This window comes from Bufo gargarizans, chromosome 4, assembly GCF_014858855.1.
Source record: "Bufo gargarizans isolate SCDJY-AF-19 chromosome 4, ASM1485885v1, whole genome shotgun sequence".
NCBI classification, from domain to species: domain Eukaryota; kingdom Metazoa; phylum Chordata; class Amphibia; order Anura; family Bufonidae; genus Bufo; species Bufo gargarizans.
Window position 1 is genome coordinate 313,037,437 of NC_058083.1, and position 23,519 is coordinate 313,060,955.

The following is a 23,519-nucleotide window of genomic DNA, read 5'->3' on the forward strand; positions in this document are numbered from 1 at the left end:
ATTTTTTGCGACTGTTGTGTCACAGTGCACCACCATTACAAAAAATGTTGCTCGACTCTTCTGCGACAATAAGTCAAAGTCATGTGACACATGTCGCCATGTAGCCATAGTCTTATATTCAACAATGAAATACCCTCCGCTGTATAATTCCACATGTGGTAATCAAGATTAGATAACCTATATTTACATGGCTTTAGACTGCTGCTTATTGTCAGTGCAATTATGGGGAATAATGGCCTAAGACTAGGCTGACTCTGCCCCACCACATTTAAGCTGAGGCTGTAGGGGGACAAAAAGGACTATCTAGACAGACTGGACAATTATTTTGGTAGTATATTCTATTCTACAATGAGAACATCATAATACACATTTCCTGTAGCCCTCTAGTCTAATTGATACATATTTATTTGCTTCCTAAATGTCTGCTCAGTAAGGAAGTGATCATTTCCTAGGGCATTTATACATGGCTACTCTGCATGTATGTCTTTAAGGCCCCTTGCAGACGAGCGTTCCTCCCGCAGAGAGTCCGCAACGCAGCTCCCGGCCTGACCTCCCAGCACTGCCGGGGGTCACATAGCATTATATTGATTTATGATGCTATGTAACCCTTACAGTTCTGGAATGTATTGGATAACACTGGCATAATGCTGCCAGTGTTATCCAATACATTCGAGAACTGCTAGGGTCACATAGCATCATAAATCAATATAATGCTATGTGAATCCCATCAGTGCTGGGATGTCAGGCCGGGTGCTGCGATGAGGACTCGTTGCGGGAGGAACGCTCGTCTGCAGGGGCCTAAGAGATATAGACAAAGTCAAGCAAACCATTATTGATGGATCTTATAAATTTACACAGCAAGAAAAATTGTGAAAGCAGAAAAAGATGTCTTGGAATAGGGTAGCTCCAGTAGCAGGAGACAACAAAAGAATTATGTGGCCACTGACACAGAGCTGCATCTAGTTTACACACTTGGCACTCATACATATGGTCAACCTAGTCAGATGCCATGTTATCAGCTTACGACAAGTCATCATATACAGACGTCCAGTGGAGGACCCAGAGAGAGGCGGTGTCAAATGCCCTTACCAATATTTCCTCCAATTTCATATAAGCTAACTTCTTCTTTCCTTAAATTTCTTGATGTGCCACTGTCAATATAAAAATATAAAACATCACAATAAATTTTTTAAAAAGAGTCTATATTCAAAGTCAGTACAAAGACAATAATGTATTGAAAAAAAAAAATTGGGATCTTGCATTGGTTAAGTTTAGCCAACAACAATCACCAAGTCTAATATACTAGGCATAAAATACACCTATAAAATATATGACATTTACATTAAATCCACAAAACGTGTTTCATCGCTAATACTATTCTCACTTTTTTGTATTATATCTGTATTCAATTATCCTTCTGCTTCACTTCTGTCATAAAAGCAAAGGAATTTTAGTCTGAAGAAACGGACCAGTTTATGAAAATGGAATTTAGGGTCAAAGAGACAATTAGGACTCAGGTGTATCATCTTTTCACCATCTGAACTACAATATGTCTCATGACATAAAATTAAAAGGCAGCATAGTCTTCATTGCCCAAATGAAAAAACAATGCAAGCCCTCATTCACATTTTTCACCGACGTGTGCTGTCCGCATTTTCCACGGACAGCACATGTATCCATTGATTTTAATATGTTTGTTCACACATTAAAATTTTTGTTACTGACCATGGGGCAGTAAAAAAAAAAATAATCACGGAGACAGGCACTACTTTGGTCCGTAATGCAGACTAAACATGCTAACTGAAGTCTATAGGTTTGTGAAAAATCATGGATGGCATCCATCTTTGGTTTGTTTTTCACTGAACACTGGTAGGAGATGCTCTGGAAATTAATTTTAAGCGGAGCAGTGCCTGAGGAATATGGATGACACACAGAGGGAAAAAAATGAACACATGAACCAAACATGGATACTTCCACGGATAAAACACAAACAGATTTTTTCACGGATGTCAAACGGACATAGAAATGTCAATGAAGCCTAAGGCTATATTTTTCATCCGTGTCTGATCTGCATTTATTTTTTACAGATAGCATAAAGACTTGTTCATTTCTATGAGACCATGCACACATCCATATTTTTTGCGGATCTGTCTAGCCTTCCCAAAATTATTGACCAAGTCCCATTTTCGCCCACATTGTAGGAGAGAATAGCCCTGATGGGAAAGACAAAAATACGGAATACACACAGAAGGGATTTGTTTTTGCAGACTGAAATACGGACAGTTGTGTGCATGAGGCCTCAATGGAAAGATGGAAAAAAAACATTTTATTAAGTTCTGGTATTAGTTTCTTTATAAAGGGATACATTCCAAAGAAATATGGACTTATTTAGAATTTTTTTGTAATTGCAGCAGCTTTAGAAATACAGAAGACATAATATCTAGATGAATGTAGTCACATCCAAACCACATCATTCTGAAACAGGAAAGAGATCTGTTGAAATAAAAGTGTTGCTTGGAAACCAATGAGAAGAATTTACTAACAGTAATAGGACATTTTTTGTCACCGTTATTTAGTAATGACAATCATTATTAATACAATTATCTGCAACTGTACTATTAGTTTTTGCATTCAAAATGACATTCTTACAATAACTCAGCTCTGACATATTGTGACAACATAATTTGCACTGCATGCAAGAACTTCTAAGTGATTGGAAAAAAAATATATTTTTCAGAGCACACAGTTATAAAGTACAGTATTTTAAAATAAGAGACATTTTCATATCTTCGATACCACACACACGGTACAGCTGTAAGGGGCCCATGTTGACTCTTAAAGGGGATGTGTTATCAGATAATAATGACCTACTGTTTAAGGGTCAATTCACACGTCCGTAGTGCACTGCGCAATATACCTGGCCGGCACCCCCATAGAAATGCCTATTTTTGTCCGCAATTACGGATAAGAATAGGACATGTTCTGTTTTTTCCGGATTCCGGAGCCGTGGACCGGAAGATCGGGGCCGCGCTCCGGAAATGCGGATAGCACATAATGTGCTCTCCGCATCCATTCCTTCCCCATAGAGAATGAATGGGTCCGCACCTGTTCCACAGAATCGCGGAACGGGTGCGGACACATTCACGGACGAGTGAATGGAGCCTAAGGCTACTTTCACACTAGCGTTCATATTTTCAGGTACTAAAATCCGTCATAGGATCTCAATACCAGAAAAAAAACGTTTCCGTTTTGTCCTTATTCATTGTCAATGGGGACAAAACGTAACTGGACAAAACAGAATGATCCAAAATGCATTCCGTTGAGTTTGCTTGCATTCTAATACAGGAGAGCAAACCGGAGCATGCTGCGGTTTGCTTTCCGCCATGGGATGCGGAGCAAGACCCACAATGCAAGTCAATGGGGATGGATCAGTTTTCTCTGACAATAGAAAACGGATCCGTCCCCATTGACTTTCAATGGAGGTCATGACGGATCCGTTTTGGCTAGGTTAAAGATAATACAACCGGATCCGTTCATAACGGATGCAGAAGGTTGTATTATCAGTAACGGAAGCGTTTTTTTGCTGAACCCTGCCGTATCCAGCAAAAACGCTAGTGTGAAAGTAGCCTAAAACATGTTTTACGGTACACATATTTTTCCTCTTAAGCGCTAAATTATATGTTCAACCCCTTAGATGCCAAAGTCTGTAGCAACCGTTGCATCTAAGGAGTTTTCAGTGGGAGAGGGCTCCCCCTCTCCCCCATCTAGCGCCAGTAGAGCAGTCACAGGATCACAGTAGTTGCTATGGCAACCTCTGGGCCTGCTAGGGGCAGGGCGAGTTGTTGCTATGGCAACCTCTGGGCCTGCTTGGGGCAGAGTCTGTTAGGTTAAGTGTCAGTGTAAAACTGACAATTACTATACACTGCAATAGATAACTATTGCAGTGTATTGTACCAGCGATTGGAGAGCTATATAGTCAAAGAGTGTTGCACCTGTTGTGTTCCAAAAAAATAGATTGAAAGCATATTTTCTTTAACTTTTCCTCTATTTTGCATTAATACCTGTGAAACACCTAAAGGGTTAACAAACTTCCTAAATGTCATTTTGAATACCTTGAAGGGTGTAGATATTAAAATTGGATGATTTATTGGGGGGGGGGGGGGGTGTTCTAATTTATAGGCCTCTCAAAGCCCTTGTCCCTGAAAAAAAAATAATAGGATTTCAAAATCTTCTTTAAAAACTGTAACACTACTGCTAAGCCTTTTAATCTCCCCAAAAATAGTAAGTTTGAAAAGTGATGCCAACATAAAGTAGACATATGATAAATATTAATTATTAACTGTTTAGCAAGATATGACCGTTTTAAAAGCATAGATATTCCGATTTGGAAAATGTTGTTACATTTTCATTAAATTTGGTGGGTTTTTATAAATAAAACCCAAAACATATTGACTAAAATTTGCTGCTAACAAAGTACAATGTGTCATTAAAAAAAATCTTGCTTGAGCAAGCTAAAGCATTTCAGTTATAACCACATAATGTAGTACATCAGATTTGGAAAGTGGGGCTGTGTCCTCAAAGATATCTTTCAGGTATAAGGAGCACCCACAGCCTGACTCATACTTACCTGTTTTCTGCTGCTCCAGTTCTCCATGCTGCCTGCACTGTGTCCATGACTTGATTTCTTCTGGTGCTGCATGGGTACATTACAGTGATTGGCTGCAGCTGGAGCATGTGACTACATTCATGCAGTGCTGGAAGAAATTGAGCCAGAGATCGGATCGTGGACGCGGTGATGCAGCGTGGAGAACTGAAGAGGCGGAGAAGGTAAGTATGACTTGTCTCTTTATAGAGGCAGGCTGTGGGCACTTGGTAAAGGTCAGTATTCCCAGAGAACCCCTTTAAGGTCAAAATAGGTGTTGTCCTCAAGAGGTTAAAGATTTTTTTGTGATATTTTTAAATTTTCTATATTACTATCTATATTTAAAAATAATACTGCAGTTTTTATACTGGTTACTAGGCCTAATAATAGGTGCCACTTCTTGGTCTGTTGATATCACTTTACTGCAGGCGTCTGCTTATCATCACAAGCAAGCAGGGTTAGAATGGCAGATATCACCTATATACAGATAACACATATTAGGCTACTTTCACACTAGCGTTCGGGCGGATCCGTTCAGAACGGATCCGCCCATAATAATGCAGACGGAGGCTCCGTTCAGTACGGATCCGTCTGCATTATTTTAGCAAAAAAAAGCTAAGTGTGGAAAAAGCCTGGGACGGATCCGTCCAGACTTTCAATGTAAAGTCAATGGGGGACGGATCCGCTTGAAGATTGAGCCACATTGTGGCATCTTCAAACGGATCCGTCCCCATTGACTTACATTGTAAGTCTGGACGGATCCGCACGCCTCCGCACGGCCAGGCGGACACCCGAACGCTGCAAGCAGCGTTCAGCTGTCCGCCTGTCCGTGCGGAGGCGAGCGGAGCGGAGGCTGAACGCCACCAGACTGATGCAGTCTGAGCGGATCCGCCTCCATTCAGACTGCATCAGGGGTGGACGGCTGCGTTCGGGTCCGCTCGTGAGCTCCTTCAAACGGAGCTCACGAACGGAATACCGAACGCTAGTGTGAAAGCAGCCTTACCTATTGGGAATGGTGGAACATCATAACTTATATACTCCCTCCTGACTACTGCACTCTCAAAGAGCATGTGTAGAAAACTCTCCTATGGAGGTCAATGAGGTCTTCTCCTGTCCTGCTTCTCCTAGCTGCTGTAGAGCATATCTCAAAGCTGTTAACAGCAGCTCAGACAAGATGACAGCCTCAATAATCATGTATAGGAAAACAAATAAAAATATCTACAATCAGATGAAATTAACAGATTAAAAAAATCTGGTTTTAACAGGCAGAAAAAAAAAATATAGGATCCTTGCATGAAAGGAGGAGTATGCACACTGTAAACGGATAAAAAATTATTGAGTGACTCCCTATCCAAGTTTGAGAGAGAAGACAAACTGGAGAAGAAAATACCTTTTCACCTTGAACATGGACTGTCGAAGAATTTTCTTTCAAACTTTTTAGGAAGATATTGTTTTGCTATTTGTATTTCTTTTCTTTCTTTGTGTTAACTAATGTCCACTACTCCATATTGTAACATGTTCACTGCGCTTTGGTCATAGAACGTAAACTTCTGGCACAGACAGGGGTCAAGTGTACAGCTTCAACAAATGACTGGCCTCCTAGGGACACTTCGCCAGAGAAGCCAGTCACTGGCTGAATCAGCTCATGTGAACCCCTTCCATGCCGGTGTAACGTTATACTTCCCTACTTCGTGAGATTTTCCTACCCTCGTCACTTCCGGTCACACAGGACATGACTTGAGGAGGTGTGCGGCGCCGTGCAGGTGCACAAGGACGGGTTAGGGAAATTTCACAGCAGAGTGCGCATGCGCCAGGAGCCTGCAGCGCTGCGCAGGCGCACAACGACGGTTTAGGGAACTTTCACAGCAGAGTGCGCATGCGCCGGGAGCCTCGCCGGCGGTCAGGGTAGGGAAAAATTATGGGCCAGTGCGCAGGCGCGGTGATCGGATGGATGTTCTCAGCTGGACACCGGCAGACACTGTGCATTGCCCTGGGAGCCTCACCAGCGGTTAGGGAAGGGAAAAAATACATATGGGCCAGTGCTTTTTCCCTACCCTAACCGCTGGTGAGGCTCCCAGCGCATGCGCAGTGTCGGCCGGTGTCCAGCTGAGAACATCCATCCGATCACCGCGCCTGCGCACTGGCCCTTAATTTTTCCCTACCCTAACTGCTGGCGACGCTCCTGGCGCATGCGCACTCTGCTGTGGAATTTCCCTAACCCATCGTTGTGCGCCTGCGTGGCGCTGCAGGCTACCAGTGCATGCGCACTCTGCTGTGAAATTTCCCTAACCAGTAATTGTGTGCCTGCGCGGCGCTGCACACCTCCTCACGTCATGTCCGGTGCGACCGGAAGTGACGAGGGTAGGGAAATCTCACGAAGTAGGGAAGTATAACGTTACACAGCGACTAAAGAGCAGTGAAAATAGCCAGAGGCTGACGGTAAGGTGGTGTTACATAGTTAATACGGCTGAAAAAAGACATAATTCCATCAAGTTCAACCAAGGAATAGGTGGGGACGAGAATCCCAGAAGGCAGTGAGACTCAGATTTCGTCATGTTTTCATAAGCATTAATGTAATTTACTTTTAAGAATTAATCTAAACCCTTTTTAAAACTGTCCACTGTTCCTGCTTTGACCAGGTCCTGAGGTCCACAGATTCACAGTTCTAAAAGTAAAGAAGTTTTGACGCTTCTGGAGACTGAACTTTTTCTTCTCCAGTCGGAGGCAGTGCCCCTTGTCTTTTTAGTGCATTTTACATGGAACAGTTTTTTACTGCATTTTTTGTATGGTCCATTTATATATTTGTATAGGTTAATCATGTTCCGCCTTAGACATCTCTTCTCAAGACTAATTAAATTGAATTATTTTAATCTTTCTTCATAACTAAGACTCTCCATGCCCCTTATCAGTTTAGTCGCTCTCCTCTGTACTTTTTCCAGCTGCAGCGCATCCTTTCTATGGACTGATGGCCAGAACTGAACTGCATATTCCAAATGAGGCCGCACCAACGCTTTGTAAAGTGGCAATATTACATCCCTGCCCCACGAGTCCATGCCTCGTTTAATGCATGACAATATCCTGGTGGCCTTAGAAGCAGCTGATTGACATTGCATGCTGTTATTTAATCTATCATCTACAAGGATACCCAAATCCTTCTCTATAAGTGACTCTCCCAGTGTTACATCCCCTAGGACATCTGATGCATGGAGATTATTACTAACAAGATGCATAACTTTACATTTATCCACATTGAACCTCAATTGCCAAGTTGATGCCCAATCACTCAGAGTGTTCAAGTCAGCCTGTATTTTATGGACATCTTCCATAGACTGCACAGTACTACATAGCTTAGTATCATCTGCAAAAATAGAAATGGTGGTATTAATCTCATCCTTGATATCATTAATAAATAAATTAAATAATAAAAAGCCAAGCACCGAACCTTGGGGTACACCACTTATAACCCGGGACCATTCGGAATATGCATCATTGACCACAACTCTCTGTACACTGTCCTTCAACCAGTTTTCAATCCAATTACAAACTATACTTTCCAAGCCTATAGACCTTACTTTACCTATTAAACGTCTATGAGGGACAGTACCAAACGCCTTTGCAAAATCCAGAAACACTACATCCATAGCTGCCCCTCTGTCCAGGCTACTACTCACCTCCTCATAAAAACAAATCAGGTTAGTCTGACAACTTCTGTTCTAGGTAAATCCCATGTTGGTTATCACTTATAATATTATTTACAGTCACATACTCCTGTATATAGTCCCTTAGGAGTACTTTTTCCCATGACAGAAGTTAAACTAACTGGTCTATAATTACCTGTGGAGGACAGAGATCCTTTTTTGAATATGGTCACCACATCTGCCTTGCGCCAATTACTTGGCAGTGTACCAGTTTGTAGAGAATCTTAAAAAATTATAAACAGCGGCACGTCAATGATTGAACTGAGCTGTTTAAGAACTCCTGGGTGTAATCCATCTAGACCCGGAGCGATGTTCACATTTACCTTATTTAACTTAGCTTGGACCATATCTACAGTTAGCCAATTGAGTATATTACTGGATGTACTAACAGCCCCGGTGCCACAGATATCAGCTCCTTTCTTTTCTGTTGTATATACAGAGCTAAAAAAAAAAACATTTAGTAACTCTGCCTTTTCCTCATCTTCCGTGACTAACCCACCTTAATCTTTATTTAGGATTCCTACCTGCTCAGACCTAGGTTTTTCAGCATTTATATATTTAAAGATTTTTTTTTAATTTGTTTTGCTCTCTTTTGCCACCTGCTGTTCATTTTGTATTTTTGCTAACGTTATCTCCTTTTTACAGATTTTGTTAAGCCCCTTGTAAACTTCAAAGGCTACGTCTGACTCCACAGATTAGTATTTTTTAAATGCCCTTTTTTGTAATTTATTGCTCTTTTTACAGTAGCTGTTAATTTGAGCCGTTTATACTTGTTACCTGAAGGAATACATTTTTTAGTGCAATTACTCATTGTGGATTTAAAGCTCTCCAATTTATCTTCAGTCTGCCTGACAGAGTTTGCTTCTTATAGTGTAGGGGGAATATGATTATATTGTGGTCACTATTACCTAGCGTTTCTCGAATAGTAATATTTCCAACAAACAGAAATTACCAGATCCAACAGAGCATTGCCCTAGTGGGAGCTTCTACAAACTGGCCCATAAAGTGGTCCTGCAGAAAGTAGAGGAATTTTCTCCCCTTTGTGGTTGAGGCAGAATCATGACCCCAGTCAATGTCTGGGAAGATAAAATCTCCCATTATGACCACTGTACCAGCCTGTGCAGCCCGCTCTTTTTGGTTATACATTTGAGCTTCTATCTCCTCTGTGATGTTAAGGGGTCTATAGGTTACACAAAGTATAATTTTTTCAGTTTTTATATCACTTTGAACTTCCACCCATAAGGTTTCAACATCCTCACCACCTTCACCGACAATTGCCTCTTTCACACTTGTCTTCAGATCACTCCTCACATACAGGCACACGCCACCTTCTTTTCTATTGACCCAGTCTTTCCTAAATAGTGTAAAATCCTCAATATTTACAGCCCAGTCATGCAAAGAATCCAACCATATCTCAGCTACACCAACTACATCTATGCGTTCTTCTAGTACCAAAGCCTGCAGCTCCCCCATTTTTCTAGTTAGATTTCTGGCATTTGGGAAAAAACATTTTAAATAAATAAAGTGAATATCCAAGATTTTTTGGTTACCTTGGTTGATGTTTGTATGTAACGGGTTCTTTTTACCAGCAGCTCTATATTTCATCGGTGTACAGTTCTGCCCAGTCCTCACCCTACTTTCCTCACTAACCCCAGCCCCCACTAAATCCCCACTGTCCCCTCCTATAACCCACTCTCTATTACCACTATCTACCCCCTTATTAATATGACCCAACCCTCCCCCAGATCGTAGTTTAAAAGCTCCTCCAGCCGTCTAACCATTTTTTTCCCCAGAGCAGTAGCACCCTCCCCATTAAGGTGCAGCCCCATCCATACTGTAGAACCTGTAACCGACAGAGAAGTCGGCCCAGTTCTCCATGAACCCAAACCCTTCCTTTCTTCACCAGCTTCTGAGCCACTTATTTAACTCCCGTTGTCTCTCTGGTGACTCTTCTAGTATTTCTGAAAACACTACCTTGGAGGTCCTGGACTTTAGCTTCTCTTCTAGTTCCCTAAAATCATTTTAAGGACCTTCCATCTCCATATGTGTGTGCCTTCCTTTACAGGTCTGGCAGAGAGGGGGTGGTATTCACACTTTAGACATGTATAACCAAAATTGTCTGATAGATATTTGATATCCAACCTCTGGGACCCACACTTATTGGGGGTCTCTAAACCCCCATCTTATGTGGTAAGCAGGAACAGAGAAGGAAAACTAGAGAGCACTGTCCATATCGGTGAAAAAGGATTGATGTAAGTATAGTACTGCATTCGTTTGATCCCTTTATTGCAGGAATTACATGTTTCTGGGGCATACTGGCCCATTCCTCAGATTCAATATCAACAATTACAGATATCTAAAATAAAAGAAATTGCGCCCAAAAGTACAGGGGGCGTGTCCAAGAGTCCTGTTACCATGTCGTTCATAAAAAAGTGACATTAACAATACTAAAACAAAATTGTTGTTGAAACTGTGGATACATTTACAAATAAGACTCTGCTAAATTAACAGGAGAGGACACTGTCCGATTAAAAGATCTGAGTGCATTAGAAAAATAAACCATAAAGACAAAAAAAGACAGTCCAATGTTAACTCTATAAATTCAATATTAGTAGGATTATAGAGAAAATACAGTTATAAAAAACCTGTTAATAAGAGTATACTGAAACCTTTTTAAAAAGCGACAAAATAGCAGACATAGCAGAGCTGGAGAGGGTCCATGAGGAGGGCAACTAAAGTAATAACTGGAATGGGGCAACTACAGTACCCTGAAAGATTATCAACATTAGGGTTATTCACTTTAGAAAAAAGACGACTGAGGGGAGATCTAATTACTATGTATAAATATATCAGGGGTCAGTACAGAGATCTATCCCATCATCTATTTATCCCCAGGACTGTGACGATGGGACATCCTCTGCCTCTAGAGGAAAGAAGGTTTGTACACAAACATAGAAGAGGATTCTTTACGGTAAGAGCAGTGAGACTATGGAACTCTCTGCCTGAGGAGGTGGTGATGGTGAGTACAATAAAGGAATTCAAGAGGGGCCTGGATGTATTTCTGGAGCGTAATAATATTACAGGCTATAACTAGTAGAGAGGGGTCATTGATCCAGGGAGTTATTCTGATTGCCTTATTGGAGTCGGGAAGGATTTTTTTATTCCCCTAAAGTGGGGAAATTGGCTTGTACCTCACAGGTTTTTTTTTTGCCTTCCTCTTGATCAACTTGCAGGATAACAGGCCGAACTGGATGGACAAATGTCTTTTTTAGGCCTTATGTACTGTTACTATATGTTACAAAATGGGCCAGTTTCTTAAGTTATAAGTGTATACATATTTTCAGAGACGGTCATACTTGCACTAGTCATTACATTCCTCTCTTCCTCTTCCTTTATCCACAATTTCAAGAACAATTGTATTTTATTTTTGGGAATGTCACTTTTTTATGACTCTTGGATACGCCCCCTATACTTTTAGGCGCAAATTATTTTAGTTTAAATATCTGCACTTTATGTCCTTCGGACAGCACTCTACTGTTCCTTCTCAGTTCATACATACACTGCCCAGCCAGTGATCCGACTGGGACAGCACAAGCAGTGAAATGGTGAATGTAACCAGAAGCCTTCTGAGAGTGTTGTGCTTCCACCATAACCTCTACAGATGAGCCTCCACTCTGTCACTGTATATTGAATATATTGATATTTTTTAAACTAAGTTCTGAAGACAAGTGGGGGTCTCAGAGGTGATTCCCACATCTATGTGAATATTCGTTTAAACTTACAGGCCCAAAGCCAGCAGTCAAGTCCTCATGTCAACTGTGAAATTGTGGAAGATTGGAAGATTCATAATAACTGGTGATCTTCCCAACTGTGGAGAACCAAATAACAGACAAAGATGTACACATATATATACGTAACTTCCACTACAAAAGCAAATAGGATGTGAACATTGATGTGCATGGTGATTGCGATTCACACAATGTTCCTATGAACAACATCAGTACACAGGCAAGAAGTAGTTATAGGGATACAACAGCAAGGAGCTCAGCAACTACAGTAGAAGCAGTGATTGATAAAATTAGGTATTATAACTAAACTTTTTTAATGCACGCTAATAGCCTTTTATATAACATTACTGGAGTTCTTTAGCATCATGCATTTGCTAGAACTGAAAGCTCTGCAATTTTACTTGAGATTTTAACAGGAACCAGCAAGGAAACATGCCAGGGACTCTAGTGCATTCATATTATTTCTCTTGATGAAATAAAATGGTAGTAAAAATAACAATATACCTTTCCTGATTAAGAAACCGGGCTAAGATGTCACCAGCTTTTAAATCTTCTGTTAGTTGTACCGCCATAGAAACCTTGGAAAACTGAGGTGCTTGTACCCGTATGAATCCCGGAGAACTGTCATTCTTTTATTAGAAATAAAAATAAAGTTATAAAAGTACAGATTTATACATGTATAGTGGTGAGCTACAAAGTTATAGATTACTGAAAGGTAACGGAATCCCTGGAGACCTAAACAGTTAGAAGGGGTTTCTTCAGTCCCACAATACAGACCTGACATTCTGTATCAGATCTATAATGAGCTGCCTAGGAGTGCAAACCGGTAAATGAAGACCGCCACATTCATAGGACTAATTAAGGCAAATGTATGTCATAAAGAGGGATCCCTGGTTCAGGATTCCCTCTGTGAGCTAGATCCACTTAGCTAGTCTTTGCATTACATAGTCAGCCATTTATATGAAAAGGACGTGTCTGGTCACATGCAGGCCACCTTCCTTTGTGTAACAGATCAACATTGATTGTGATGTACAATGGGTTAACAGCTGAAATCAGAGGATTCTGAGGTAATGTGGGGTGTGGTAATTCAAAAGTCAGGGAAAGCGTATGGTGAAAAAATATCATAGAGCAGTCCGTGCTTACATCTGCATTCTTTTCAGTCTTCTCGGACTTCTCTCTGTCATATGCCATTCTTTTCAGGAGCTTTTTCATAGCTCTTTCCTTGGAAGATTTTTTCTGGTTTTGTTGTCTTACTTGTGCAACAAGAAACTTTGGGATCTGTAAAAGAAATCAACAAACATTGCTACAGCCTCACGTTTTTTGTGGTGTTTTTATACAGGAATACAAAAAAAGCCACCTAATTAACAAACAATCCAGTAGCACAAAAACTATTGCATGTAATCCATAATAATTTCCTATTTCCTATAGACATTCAGCTAACTTCTGAAGCTAGTGTTTTTATAGCAAAATAAAACACATAAAATTGCTTCCAAAAACCTGTGTGTGAAAGCACCCTAATGGGGTGCACACAGAGAATATGGGGTCTTTTGAGAAGCTACCATTATTCATTAAGGCTCCTGCATGTGTCTGTATTATGCATCCATCTAATGTGGTGTCCACAGCCTGCTATAAGCCCATACTCTACCTCTATGCCCTAACTCTATGCACACTGGGATTTTTTTCTCACAGATTTAATGAGAATTAATTATAAAAAAGTCTGGTGGCAGAGGCAACATAGGTCTACAAATACACTACTCCGTATGATGCCATACAGGGTCTATTACCTGGCATTGCCATGTGCTTAGCTTGTAGGAAGAATGTTGGCATCTGACCCCATCCCAACTGGTAAGGTTAGGAAAAAAGTACATTAAAGAGGCTTGATTTTTTAATCACAATCATTTGGTGTAAGTGCAGTCTGGCAGCTACTTGTCTTCTCTGCACCCACAACATTAATAAAGTGCATCTCCAACTGCATTGTGCTCTTCAAACTTTATGGCAGTAAGCAAGCTTTCTTTTTTAAGGGCACTTTTAAATGGGCAAAGGTTGGGCCAAATATCAGAAACAAACGTTTCTACGAGTGCTTGTTCCTGATAACTGCCCTATCAGGGTGCGGCTGGACCCCTGACGAAGGAGCAAACGCATTGTTGATGTGGACACCAAAATTATCATTTCTAGGCAGAAGGTCATGGTGTATACAAAGGGATCTACTACCCAGAAACAATGATTCTCTAAGGGAATAAGCGATAGCTCATTCTCATACACAGGTGATGATTACTGCTCTCACCTCCTCTGATGAACAGGCAGTTATCTGGAATGAACAGGTCATTCCCAATAATGACCTGCTGAGTCAGGCACTGCAAGACTAGTTGCACACTAGCGTTAGCGATGTGGCAGGCTGCTCCGGCATTTTCATGATGCTTGTAAGCAACATCTGGTGTGGCAGAGTGTGCTACCTATGCTACCTGTAGTTCTGTGACTAAATAAAAAAAAAATAACTAAGTTTTTAGACATGTAAAAACCAATACACACAACAAACTCATTACAATAAAAATAAGGCTCTGTTCACACAACCTATGGATGTTCCATCAAGGTTTCTGGAATTTTTGACAGCTGGAATAGAGTACTCTTCAGTGCTATTCTTGTCAAAAATTCAAGAACTCCTGCTGAATTTGTCACATCATTTACAGTTCCATTAGAAAACAATAGTCATAATGTTAGTGTGAACAGAATCTAAACTGTTCTGCAGGTAGTCACTTCCCATTCATAATCTGAAGTTAAGTACTTTAATGTGAAAACTGGCATGTTCAGACTTTTTTTCAACATATCTCTTCCATATGGAATTTAACGTGGGAAACCCAAAAGTACGGTACATATATGGTTTTTACATAAAGTTTTCAATTTTCCAATAAAAAAGTTAAACTGACATACCCTCGAACTACAACTTACAGTAAGGTATGTAGAAGTCAGGCCAGGGCTACATGGCAACTTGTAGTGGTACAACACTGCAGTCTTATGTCATACTAGTATATTGCATCTAATTAAAGTGAATAGGATGGTGTTGCCCCCTGCAAGCTGATAGGACCATGACAAAATTTCTGCATGACCACATTAATGATCATTAGAAGGATTGAGTAAATTGAAGTATCCGAAGTGGACTTTGATCGAATTTTAGGGAAAATTCGATTCTCCACCAAGCCGAATTTCCTTGTGTTTCGTGGTAACGAATCAATTTTCTATGAAATTGTGTTGAAAAAATATAAACTCGCCTCATCAATTTGAGCCCGCGTGAAATCTCATGAGTCGTGACGTATGACGTCATCACGCCGGGCAATGTGATGACGTCAAGTCACGCAGGATCTTCAATCAAGATGGCAGCGGCAGCCTCTTCGCGCTCAAATGGATGAGGTAATTTTTTTTTTTAAAGTAATTAACTCCTGAAAGCCCTCATTTTTTTTTTATTGTAGATGCCGCGATCAGCGATGAACGTGGCATCTGAGGGGTTCAACGATGGGGACCACTACTTACAAATAAATGCTCTTTATGATGAAGTAATTAGTCTAATAAAACTAATTTGTTTGTAAAATTCGGCGAAGCAGCTGAATCAGATTTTTGTAAACTTCACATAACACTAATCATTAGGTACAACTGGCAGAGTGACATTCCCAATCTCACTTGGCCACAGTCACCGTGTAGCTGTTTCCTTAAAGGGGTTGTCCACTTTTATATTGATGGCCTATTCACCTCAATGTGGAGCCAACAGCTCCATCCACTAGACAATGGATGGTATGTGTACTTCCGGCACCAACTACTCCTGCAGGGTGTCAGACCACTGTTGATCAAATATTGATGGCCTATTCGGAGGATAAACCACTAATATAAAAGGAGTGGACAACCCTTTTAAGGTGACTGCCCTGAGATTTGCCCAAATTTCATGATTTGCAAAGGGATTGCTATGCTGGGTAATCTTAGATAGGTGTCATTTTATGGTTCAAGTGTATTTTATTTTAAACCCAAGCCTGGATTTACTAATGTGTCTGCACCAAAAAGGTGTCTAACAACTGGTGCAATTATATCCATCTTGGGGTTTTTACACTTAGTTTGTCAAGGGGGTGTGGCATAGTGAAAAAGGAAGGGAATTTCATGGAATGGGGATGGGACTTAAAATGCGTTATTTTGCACCAAAACTAGTGGTGTCAAAATTTGACTCACAGTAAGCCAATCAATAATTGGAACAGAGTCAAACAAAAGTATCTATCCCTGCACCAGATTTACCATCAAGCCTGAGCCACTGTGATAAATCTGATGCATCTTTAGGACTAGCACAAATGCACAAATCGTACATTTTGGGTAAAGGTCTGGAGGTACGGAGCTTCACAAGGGGATATATCTGAATAGTAAAGAATGTCCCATCAAATACAAACATCTGTGTTCACCATTGTTGGTTCATAAAATATGGTGTGCTTGAGATTCTAGTTGAAAGACGCAAACGTAGAGTACAAGCTAAAAATTTTTTGTCTGCATCAACCAACATAGCATAAACTCAACCAGATGAGATTTCTAGGACAAAAACTGGTCTAGGTCTAAAAAGGATTACACTTTGTCAGTCATGACTATGACTACACATTCTTTTGTGTACTGTTCACATACCGTCCAGAGGAGCTTTTGATATTTGATCATGAAAAGCATGACAGACGCCGTCCGTGCTGCACTGGTAAGAGCGTCCTGATCCAGAGCTTTTAAAGGAGAGGTGTGAAGAGAAAAGAGATTCGGTGCCATAATCATAGCTATGTTTTTTAGAGTCATTTTATTTTGTTCTCTGTGATCAACGATCCTTTGAAGGAATTCAAGTAGAGCCTGAAACGAAAAAATAAATAAAAAAACACATGTAAAAGGATTGAATTTATTCATCGGCTTTCTCTTACAGATGTCTTAAGACGCTGACAGTTCAATTCAGTACAATACAGAAAGTATTGTACTGAATTGAAACAGGGATCAAACCCTGAAAAGGTGAAGTCCCACAGTGGGACAAATCTAAAAAGTTAAAAAATAAAAAACTATAGTAAATTTTTTTTTTAAGTTTCAAATATATATATATATATATATATATATAAAGGCTCCCCTCACCATATAATAGTGTTTTAAAAATAAATAAATAAAAAACATGCATATTAGGTATTGCCGCGTCGATAACTATGTGCTCTATAAAATTATCAAATATTCTATCACCTCAGATGAACGCCGTAAAAAATTAAAAAAATGAGCAACAAATTAAATTTTTTTGACACCTTACATCACAAAAAGTGTAATTCCAAGCGATAAATAAAAATAAAAATAGACATATTAGATATCACCGCATCCGTAACAGCCTTCTCTATAAAAATACCACACTTAGGGCTCTTTCACACCTGCGTTCTTTTCTTCCGGCATAGAGTTCCGTCGTCGGGGCTCTATGCCGGAAGAATCCTGATCAGTTTTATCCTAATGCATTCTGAATGGAGAGAAATCCGTTCAGGATGCATCAGGATGTCTTCAGTTCCGGACCGGAACGTTTTTTGGCCGGAGAAAATACCGCAGCATGCTGCGCTTTTTGCTCCGGCCTAAAATCCTGAACACTTGCCGCAAGGCCGGATCCGGAATTAATGCCCATTGAAAGGCATTGATCCGGATCCGGCCTTAAGCTTAAACGTTGTTTCGGCGCATTGCCGGATCCGACGTTTAGCTTTTTCTGAATGGTTACCATGGCTGCCGGGACGCTAAAGTCCTGGCAGCCATGGTAATGTGTAGTGGGGAGCGGGGGAGCTGTATACTTACCATCCGTGCGGCTCCCGGGGCGCTCCAGAGTGACGCATGGCACGTCATCCATGCGCATGGGGCGCTCTGACGTCATTCTGGAGTGCCCCGGGAGCCGCACGGACTGTAAGTATACCGCTCCACACTACTACTATGGCAACCAGGACTTTAATAGCGTCCTGAGTGCCATAGTAACACTGAACGCATTTTGAAGACGGATCCGTCTTCAAATGCTTTCAGTTCACTTGCGTTTTTCCGGATCCGGCGTGTAATTCCGGCAAGTGGAGTACACGCCGGATCCGGACAACTCAAGTGTGAAAGAGGCCTAACCCCTCAGGTGAACATATAAAAAAAAATAAAATAAAAACGGTGTAAAAAAATTTTACATCACAAAAAGTGTAATACCAAGCGATAAAAAAGTCATATGCACCCTAAAATAGTATCAAACAAACTGTCATCTCATACCAAAAAAAATTTGCCCCTACATAAGATAGTCACCCAAAAAAATAAAAATAAACTATGGCATTCAGATTATGGAGACACAAAAAAATAGTTTTTTTTCAAAAATGCTTTATTATGTAAAACTGAATATTTGATATTGTCACATCCGTAACAACCTTCTCTATAAAAATACCATATGATCTAACCTGTCAGATGAACACTACAAACAACAAAAAATAAAAGCGGTGCCAAAACAGCTATTTTCTGTTACCCTCCCTCACAAAAAGTGTAATATAGAGCAACCAAAAATGTACCCTCAAATAGTACCGACAAAACTGCCACATTATCCCATAGTTTCTAAAATGGGGTCTTTTTTTGAGTTTCTACTCTAGGGGTGCATCAGGGGGTCTTCAAATGTGATATGGCAACTTAAAATTATCCCAGTGAAATTTGACCTCCAAAAACCGGCGTTATGGCGTTCCTTTTCTTCTGTGCCCTGCCGTGTGCCCGTACAGCAGTTTACAACCACATATCGGGTGTTTCTGTAAACTACAGAATCAGGGCAATAAGTATTGAGTTTTGTTTGGCTGTTAACCCTTGCTTTGTTAGAGGGAAAAAATGGATTAAAATGGAAAATTCTGAAATGTCATCTACATTTTCATTTAATTCTTGTGGAACACCTAAAGGGTTAAGAAAGTTTGTAAAATCAGTTTTAAATACCTTAAGGGGTATTTTAGTTACCCTAAATTAGGATGCAGACTAGGGGCTAATATTTCTGTGCCAGGTATTTAATCTAATCAGCCGCAGTTGAATTCACTGCTTCATTAATATCTCATAAGTAGCAGAATGAAGCCCTAATAGTCTGTAATTTGTTACCCAGAACTCTGGGTTCACTCACATACAAATGTCCCTCAGTCCCGTGCGTACAGGACTAATGCAAACATTCACACCGCACTCACATCACTAAGTATACGGCATCTATCCTTGGTCGGATGAAAATTGCCCTGCCTAAAAATCAAACACCTAACACTCCCGCACCCGACATGTTTTCGCCGACTTGCAGCTTCGTCAGGGGTTTAGGGGTAATAAGTGGCTAATTACTAATTACCCCTAAACCCCTGATGAAGCCGGCGAAACATGTCTGGTGCGGGAGTGTTAGGTGTTTGATTTTTAGGCAGGGCAATTTTCATCCGACCAAGGATAGATGCCGTATACTTAGTGATGTGAGTGCGGTGTGAATGTTTACATTAGTCCTGTACGCACAGGACTGAGGGACATTTGTATGTGAGTGAACCCAGAGTTCTGGGTAACAAATTACAGACTATTAGGACTTCATTCTGCTACTTATGAGATATTAATGAAGCAGTGAATTCAACTGCGGCTGATTAGATTAAATACCTGGCACAGAAATATTAGCCCCTAGTCTGCATCCTAGTTACCCTAAATAACTGGACAGAGAGTAATAAATAGGCGAGCAAAAAGAGTTCACACCAGAACCTTACAAAAGACAGTTTATTTAATTCACCCCACTTCGGCATCTGAATATACATAAAAGGTTTGGATGAAAACCCGATAGTTTTAACCTACTCGTTTTTGTTGGGATGTTTTAAGGAATTGAAATAAAGTTTATTATTTTATATGTAGATAGAACCCCTAAAGGGATATTCATTTGATCTGACGATCAATTGTGAGAATAGTGGTTTGGTTTCCATCTGCTTTCAGTACTTCTATTAAAGAGCTCCTTTGACCGTATGTTGTTGGTTTACAGCAACAGATTCCAAATGCAAATGCCGTGCCTAGAATTAACTCCAAACCTTTTACCTGCTTATTTGATAAGCAGCCCATTAAATAGCTTCTGAGATAATTGTCCAATTGTCTTTGGTCCCTTAAAAAGAGGCAGCTACATATTAAAAAGCTGTAATTCCTAAACCCTTCCTCTAATTTGGAAACTAGAAGCTTAGAAATTAAATCTTAGAGTCTGCACTTGTTGATTATATAACTGTATCTTGAATATGTTTTGGTAAACTGCTAAAATGCCAAAACTTTTGTCACTGTCCAAATATTTCTGGACCTAATTCTACCATCCGTTTACCTATAGCTATATATGTTGACACTACTAATGCTGTCTTGGCATTAAAAACCTTGAAATAGGTTGGATACAGTCCTAGGAGATTTCAGAGTGTAGTATAAGAATTTTCATGGCAATTGGGACACTTTGGGTCAAACTTTTTCTAACCAAATCAAAATCGGACCAGAAATGAATTTTGGGAAATTCTCTGATCTCTACCAAAGCCCAGTTCACTGGTTGTACTACCTTTGGATCACTTTTGATCTAACCACTAGAAACACCCCACAATATCTGACATTGTGGAGATGCTTTGAGCCAGTCATATAGCCATCACACTCTAGCCCTTGTCAAAGTTATTCACATGCTTACATTTAACTGTTTTTCCTACTTCAAACACATGAACTTCAAGAACTGAAAGTTCACTTGCGGCCTAATATATGTTCTGCCTCACCAGAAGCCACTGTCACAAGATATTCAATAAATGTCACTTCCCCTGTCAGTGGTTTTAAAGGGAACCTGTCAGGTTATGGGAAAATATTTAGTATAATGTGTGTTTTATTGATTTATATCGCTTTCTCAATCTCGCTTTTGTAGTCAAGGAGGCGGTCCTATCAGTGATTGACAGCCTTTCCTCTATGACTGCGCATACAGCGATAGGTGTCACTCACTGACAATACCACCTCCTTGATTTCAAAGCCCAGAATGGGCATGAATTTAGATGAATTAGATACAGGTTATACTAAATCTTTTCCCACAAAATTATATATACGGTAATCAATCTGCTCAGCTCCTCCTGCACTATAACATGCTGCCTGCAGGTTACACTGCATTTTCAAGGTGACCAGTTCACTTTAAGGCTTTTATATGGCTGATCAGAAAATACACACAATAAATAAAAGACACATTTCACATTAACAAAGTCCGGGGTAACACAGCTGATAAACGACTGAAGGATCAGGACCTTGACACCCCCTCCTCCCTCATGGTTCTACTAAACAGAACCTAAAGGGGTTGTTCACAATTGGTGGAAAAAGCAGACCCTTTATTCTAATCCTGAGCAGAAATATAAAGATACCTTAGGGTTTTAAGCTAATCTAAATTCTGTTCAGTAAAACCAACCGGGAGGGAGGGGGGACTGTTAGAGGGCTTTAGCATCTGTTATGTACATAATATAGTCACATTGTGTGAAACTGCCTTCGTGTATGATTAAAGAACCAAACTGACTTTTAAGGTATCACGGTGTACATCAGGAAGAAGTATGACCAGGAGATTCAGAGCTTGGAGGCGATGCTTTTTACTTGGGAGGTCTGAAAGTAGAAAGAAAAAAAAGTGACGCTATACCATACATCATTCATGCTTCTTCAACTAATTACTTTTGGAACAGCTGATTTTTTTATATTTTTTATTCACTTTCTGTTATTATGACACTTGAAAATTATATACATTAAACTATGCTGCTATTACTTATTAAAAAGCTGTTAAAGGGTCACCAAACTTAGTAGGGGTCTGAGTGTGGAGACCCAAATTGATCGCTACATATCATGCTCTCTCCTCCCTGCAGGAGATGGACTCAACAGAAAGTCTATGGGCCCACCTTGATTCAGTCTCCTGTAGTAAGAGACAGCATGCTATGTGAATGCTTCGCTCGCCTCACTCAGCAATTGTTCGGGGTTTAGTGCTCAGACCCCCACTAATCAAGACCTTTAATATGTCACTATGACATGTCAAAAAAAAAAATTGAAACTTCAATTACATTTTAAGCCAATTTTCTGTGGATTCTTGAATGTTGAATTCCACAGATAAAATACTTCAACATAGATGTTCCAACCACCCATGTATAAGTGTAGGTTATATATGGGGGTTACATGTAACTTTTTTTTTTTAATGGTCCCCCATGTTCTGATTAAGCACTTTAAGAGTGATAATGTTGAAAATATTCCTGATGGGCCAGCGCTGCACTCCCCAATGTACCATATTTGGTTGAAGGCACTTCCTGGATCATGTGCTGTACATTTGGTTACAACCCGTCATGTATATTGGTTGTGTCTACGTAGTCAAGCAGCCTTGAGCGCTGTGGGCAATCAATGCCCAAGGCTGCCTGACAGCGCTAGTGCAACCCGCTTACACTGCGGGTTGTAACTGGGCTAGGATCACGTTGTCACGGACGTACCGAGACATATGGACGTCCCGGCGACAGTGAGTGGCAGGAGATCTGTGAGACTGGCAACACATAGTTTGATCTGACAGGTTTTCTTTGTGGATTAATAGGTGTCTGTATTGTTTCTGGTAATGGCCACAACCCTTGCCTCCAGGTGTTGCTTATGTGGTCATTTAATGTTCCTTATTTATAGTTGCTTCTCCCACTATGCTGTGCGGTTTATAGCTTCTGTGCCTGTGGATTGTTTGTGGTTGGATCTCGGCTGAGTTCCTGGTGCTTCCATAGCCTCTTTGAAGTTAAGTCTTTCCATTCCCTTTTGTATTTTGTTTGGGTTCTGTGTGTTGCACTTCCCTATTGTTTGTATTAGGCCTGAAGTAGACTCCTGTTCGTCCTTCCTTTTGAAGGAACAGGTAGTCTCGCCCCTGCCATTAGTACCAGGGTCCTATAGGGCTACATAGGTCTCTAGGTATTCCCGCGTATGAACTCACCTACCTTTGGGGTCTGTTTATACTGGTAGTCAGTCAGGATTTTGGTTAGGGTTTTCACTAGGAGGTGTCCATCTTCCTTCCCTAGTTCTCAGGCCTCATTCCCTGTTTCCCTCTTCCCTCCTATGCTCGGTGTATATTCAGCAGGAAGGGTTTACAACCTATACTGGGGAGCACCACGCTGGCCCAATAGAAATATGAAGGGGAGGACCATTAATAATAATAAAAAAATTGCGGATAACCCCTTTAAAGAAAGGTTTCATAGCACAGACCAGTGGCATAGCGTGCATTACCAACACCCAGGGAAAGCCAAGAATTGCACCCCCTAACCTGTGGACACACCCCTTTTTGCAGAACCATGCCCAAGTTGGGCATTGCAGGGGGCATGGGGCCTAATTTATATTAGCAGTGCACTGAGCAGTGCTGTGACTGACTATGGCAATTGAGAT

General features: G+C 40.6%; 1 protein-coding gene across 1 annotated transcript in view; it reads right to left on the reverse strand.

Annotated features, from left to right (window-relative positions):
- Nucleotides 1–23,519, reverse strand: part of ARHGAP18 (Rho GTPase activating protein 18) — a 93,427-nt gene that overhangs the window by 4,363 nt on the left and 65,545 nt on the right. The window contains exons 10-14 of the mRNA XM_044290056.1: nucleotides 21,652–21,734; nucleotides 16,776–16,982; nucleotides 13,272–13,406; nucleotides 12,633–12,757; nucleotides 1,090–1,151 (exon numbers count right to left, since the gene is read on the reverse strand). Of these exons, the coding sequence (XP_044145991.1) occupies nucleotides 1,090–1,151; nucleotides 12,633–12,757; nucleotides 13,272–13,406; nucleotides 16,776–16,982; nucleotides 21,652–21,734 (612 nt within the window). The remainder of the gene's footprint in view (nucleotides 1–1,089; nucleotides 1,152–12,632; nucleotides 12,758–13,271; nucleotides 13,407–16,775; nucleotides 16,983–21,651; nucleotides 21,735–23,519) is intronic.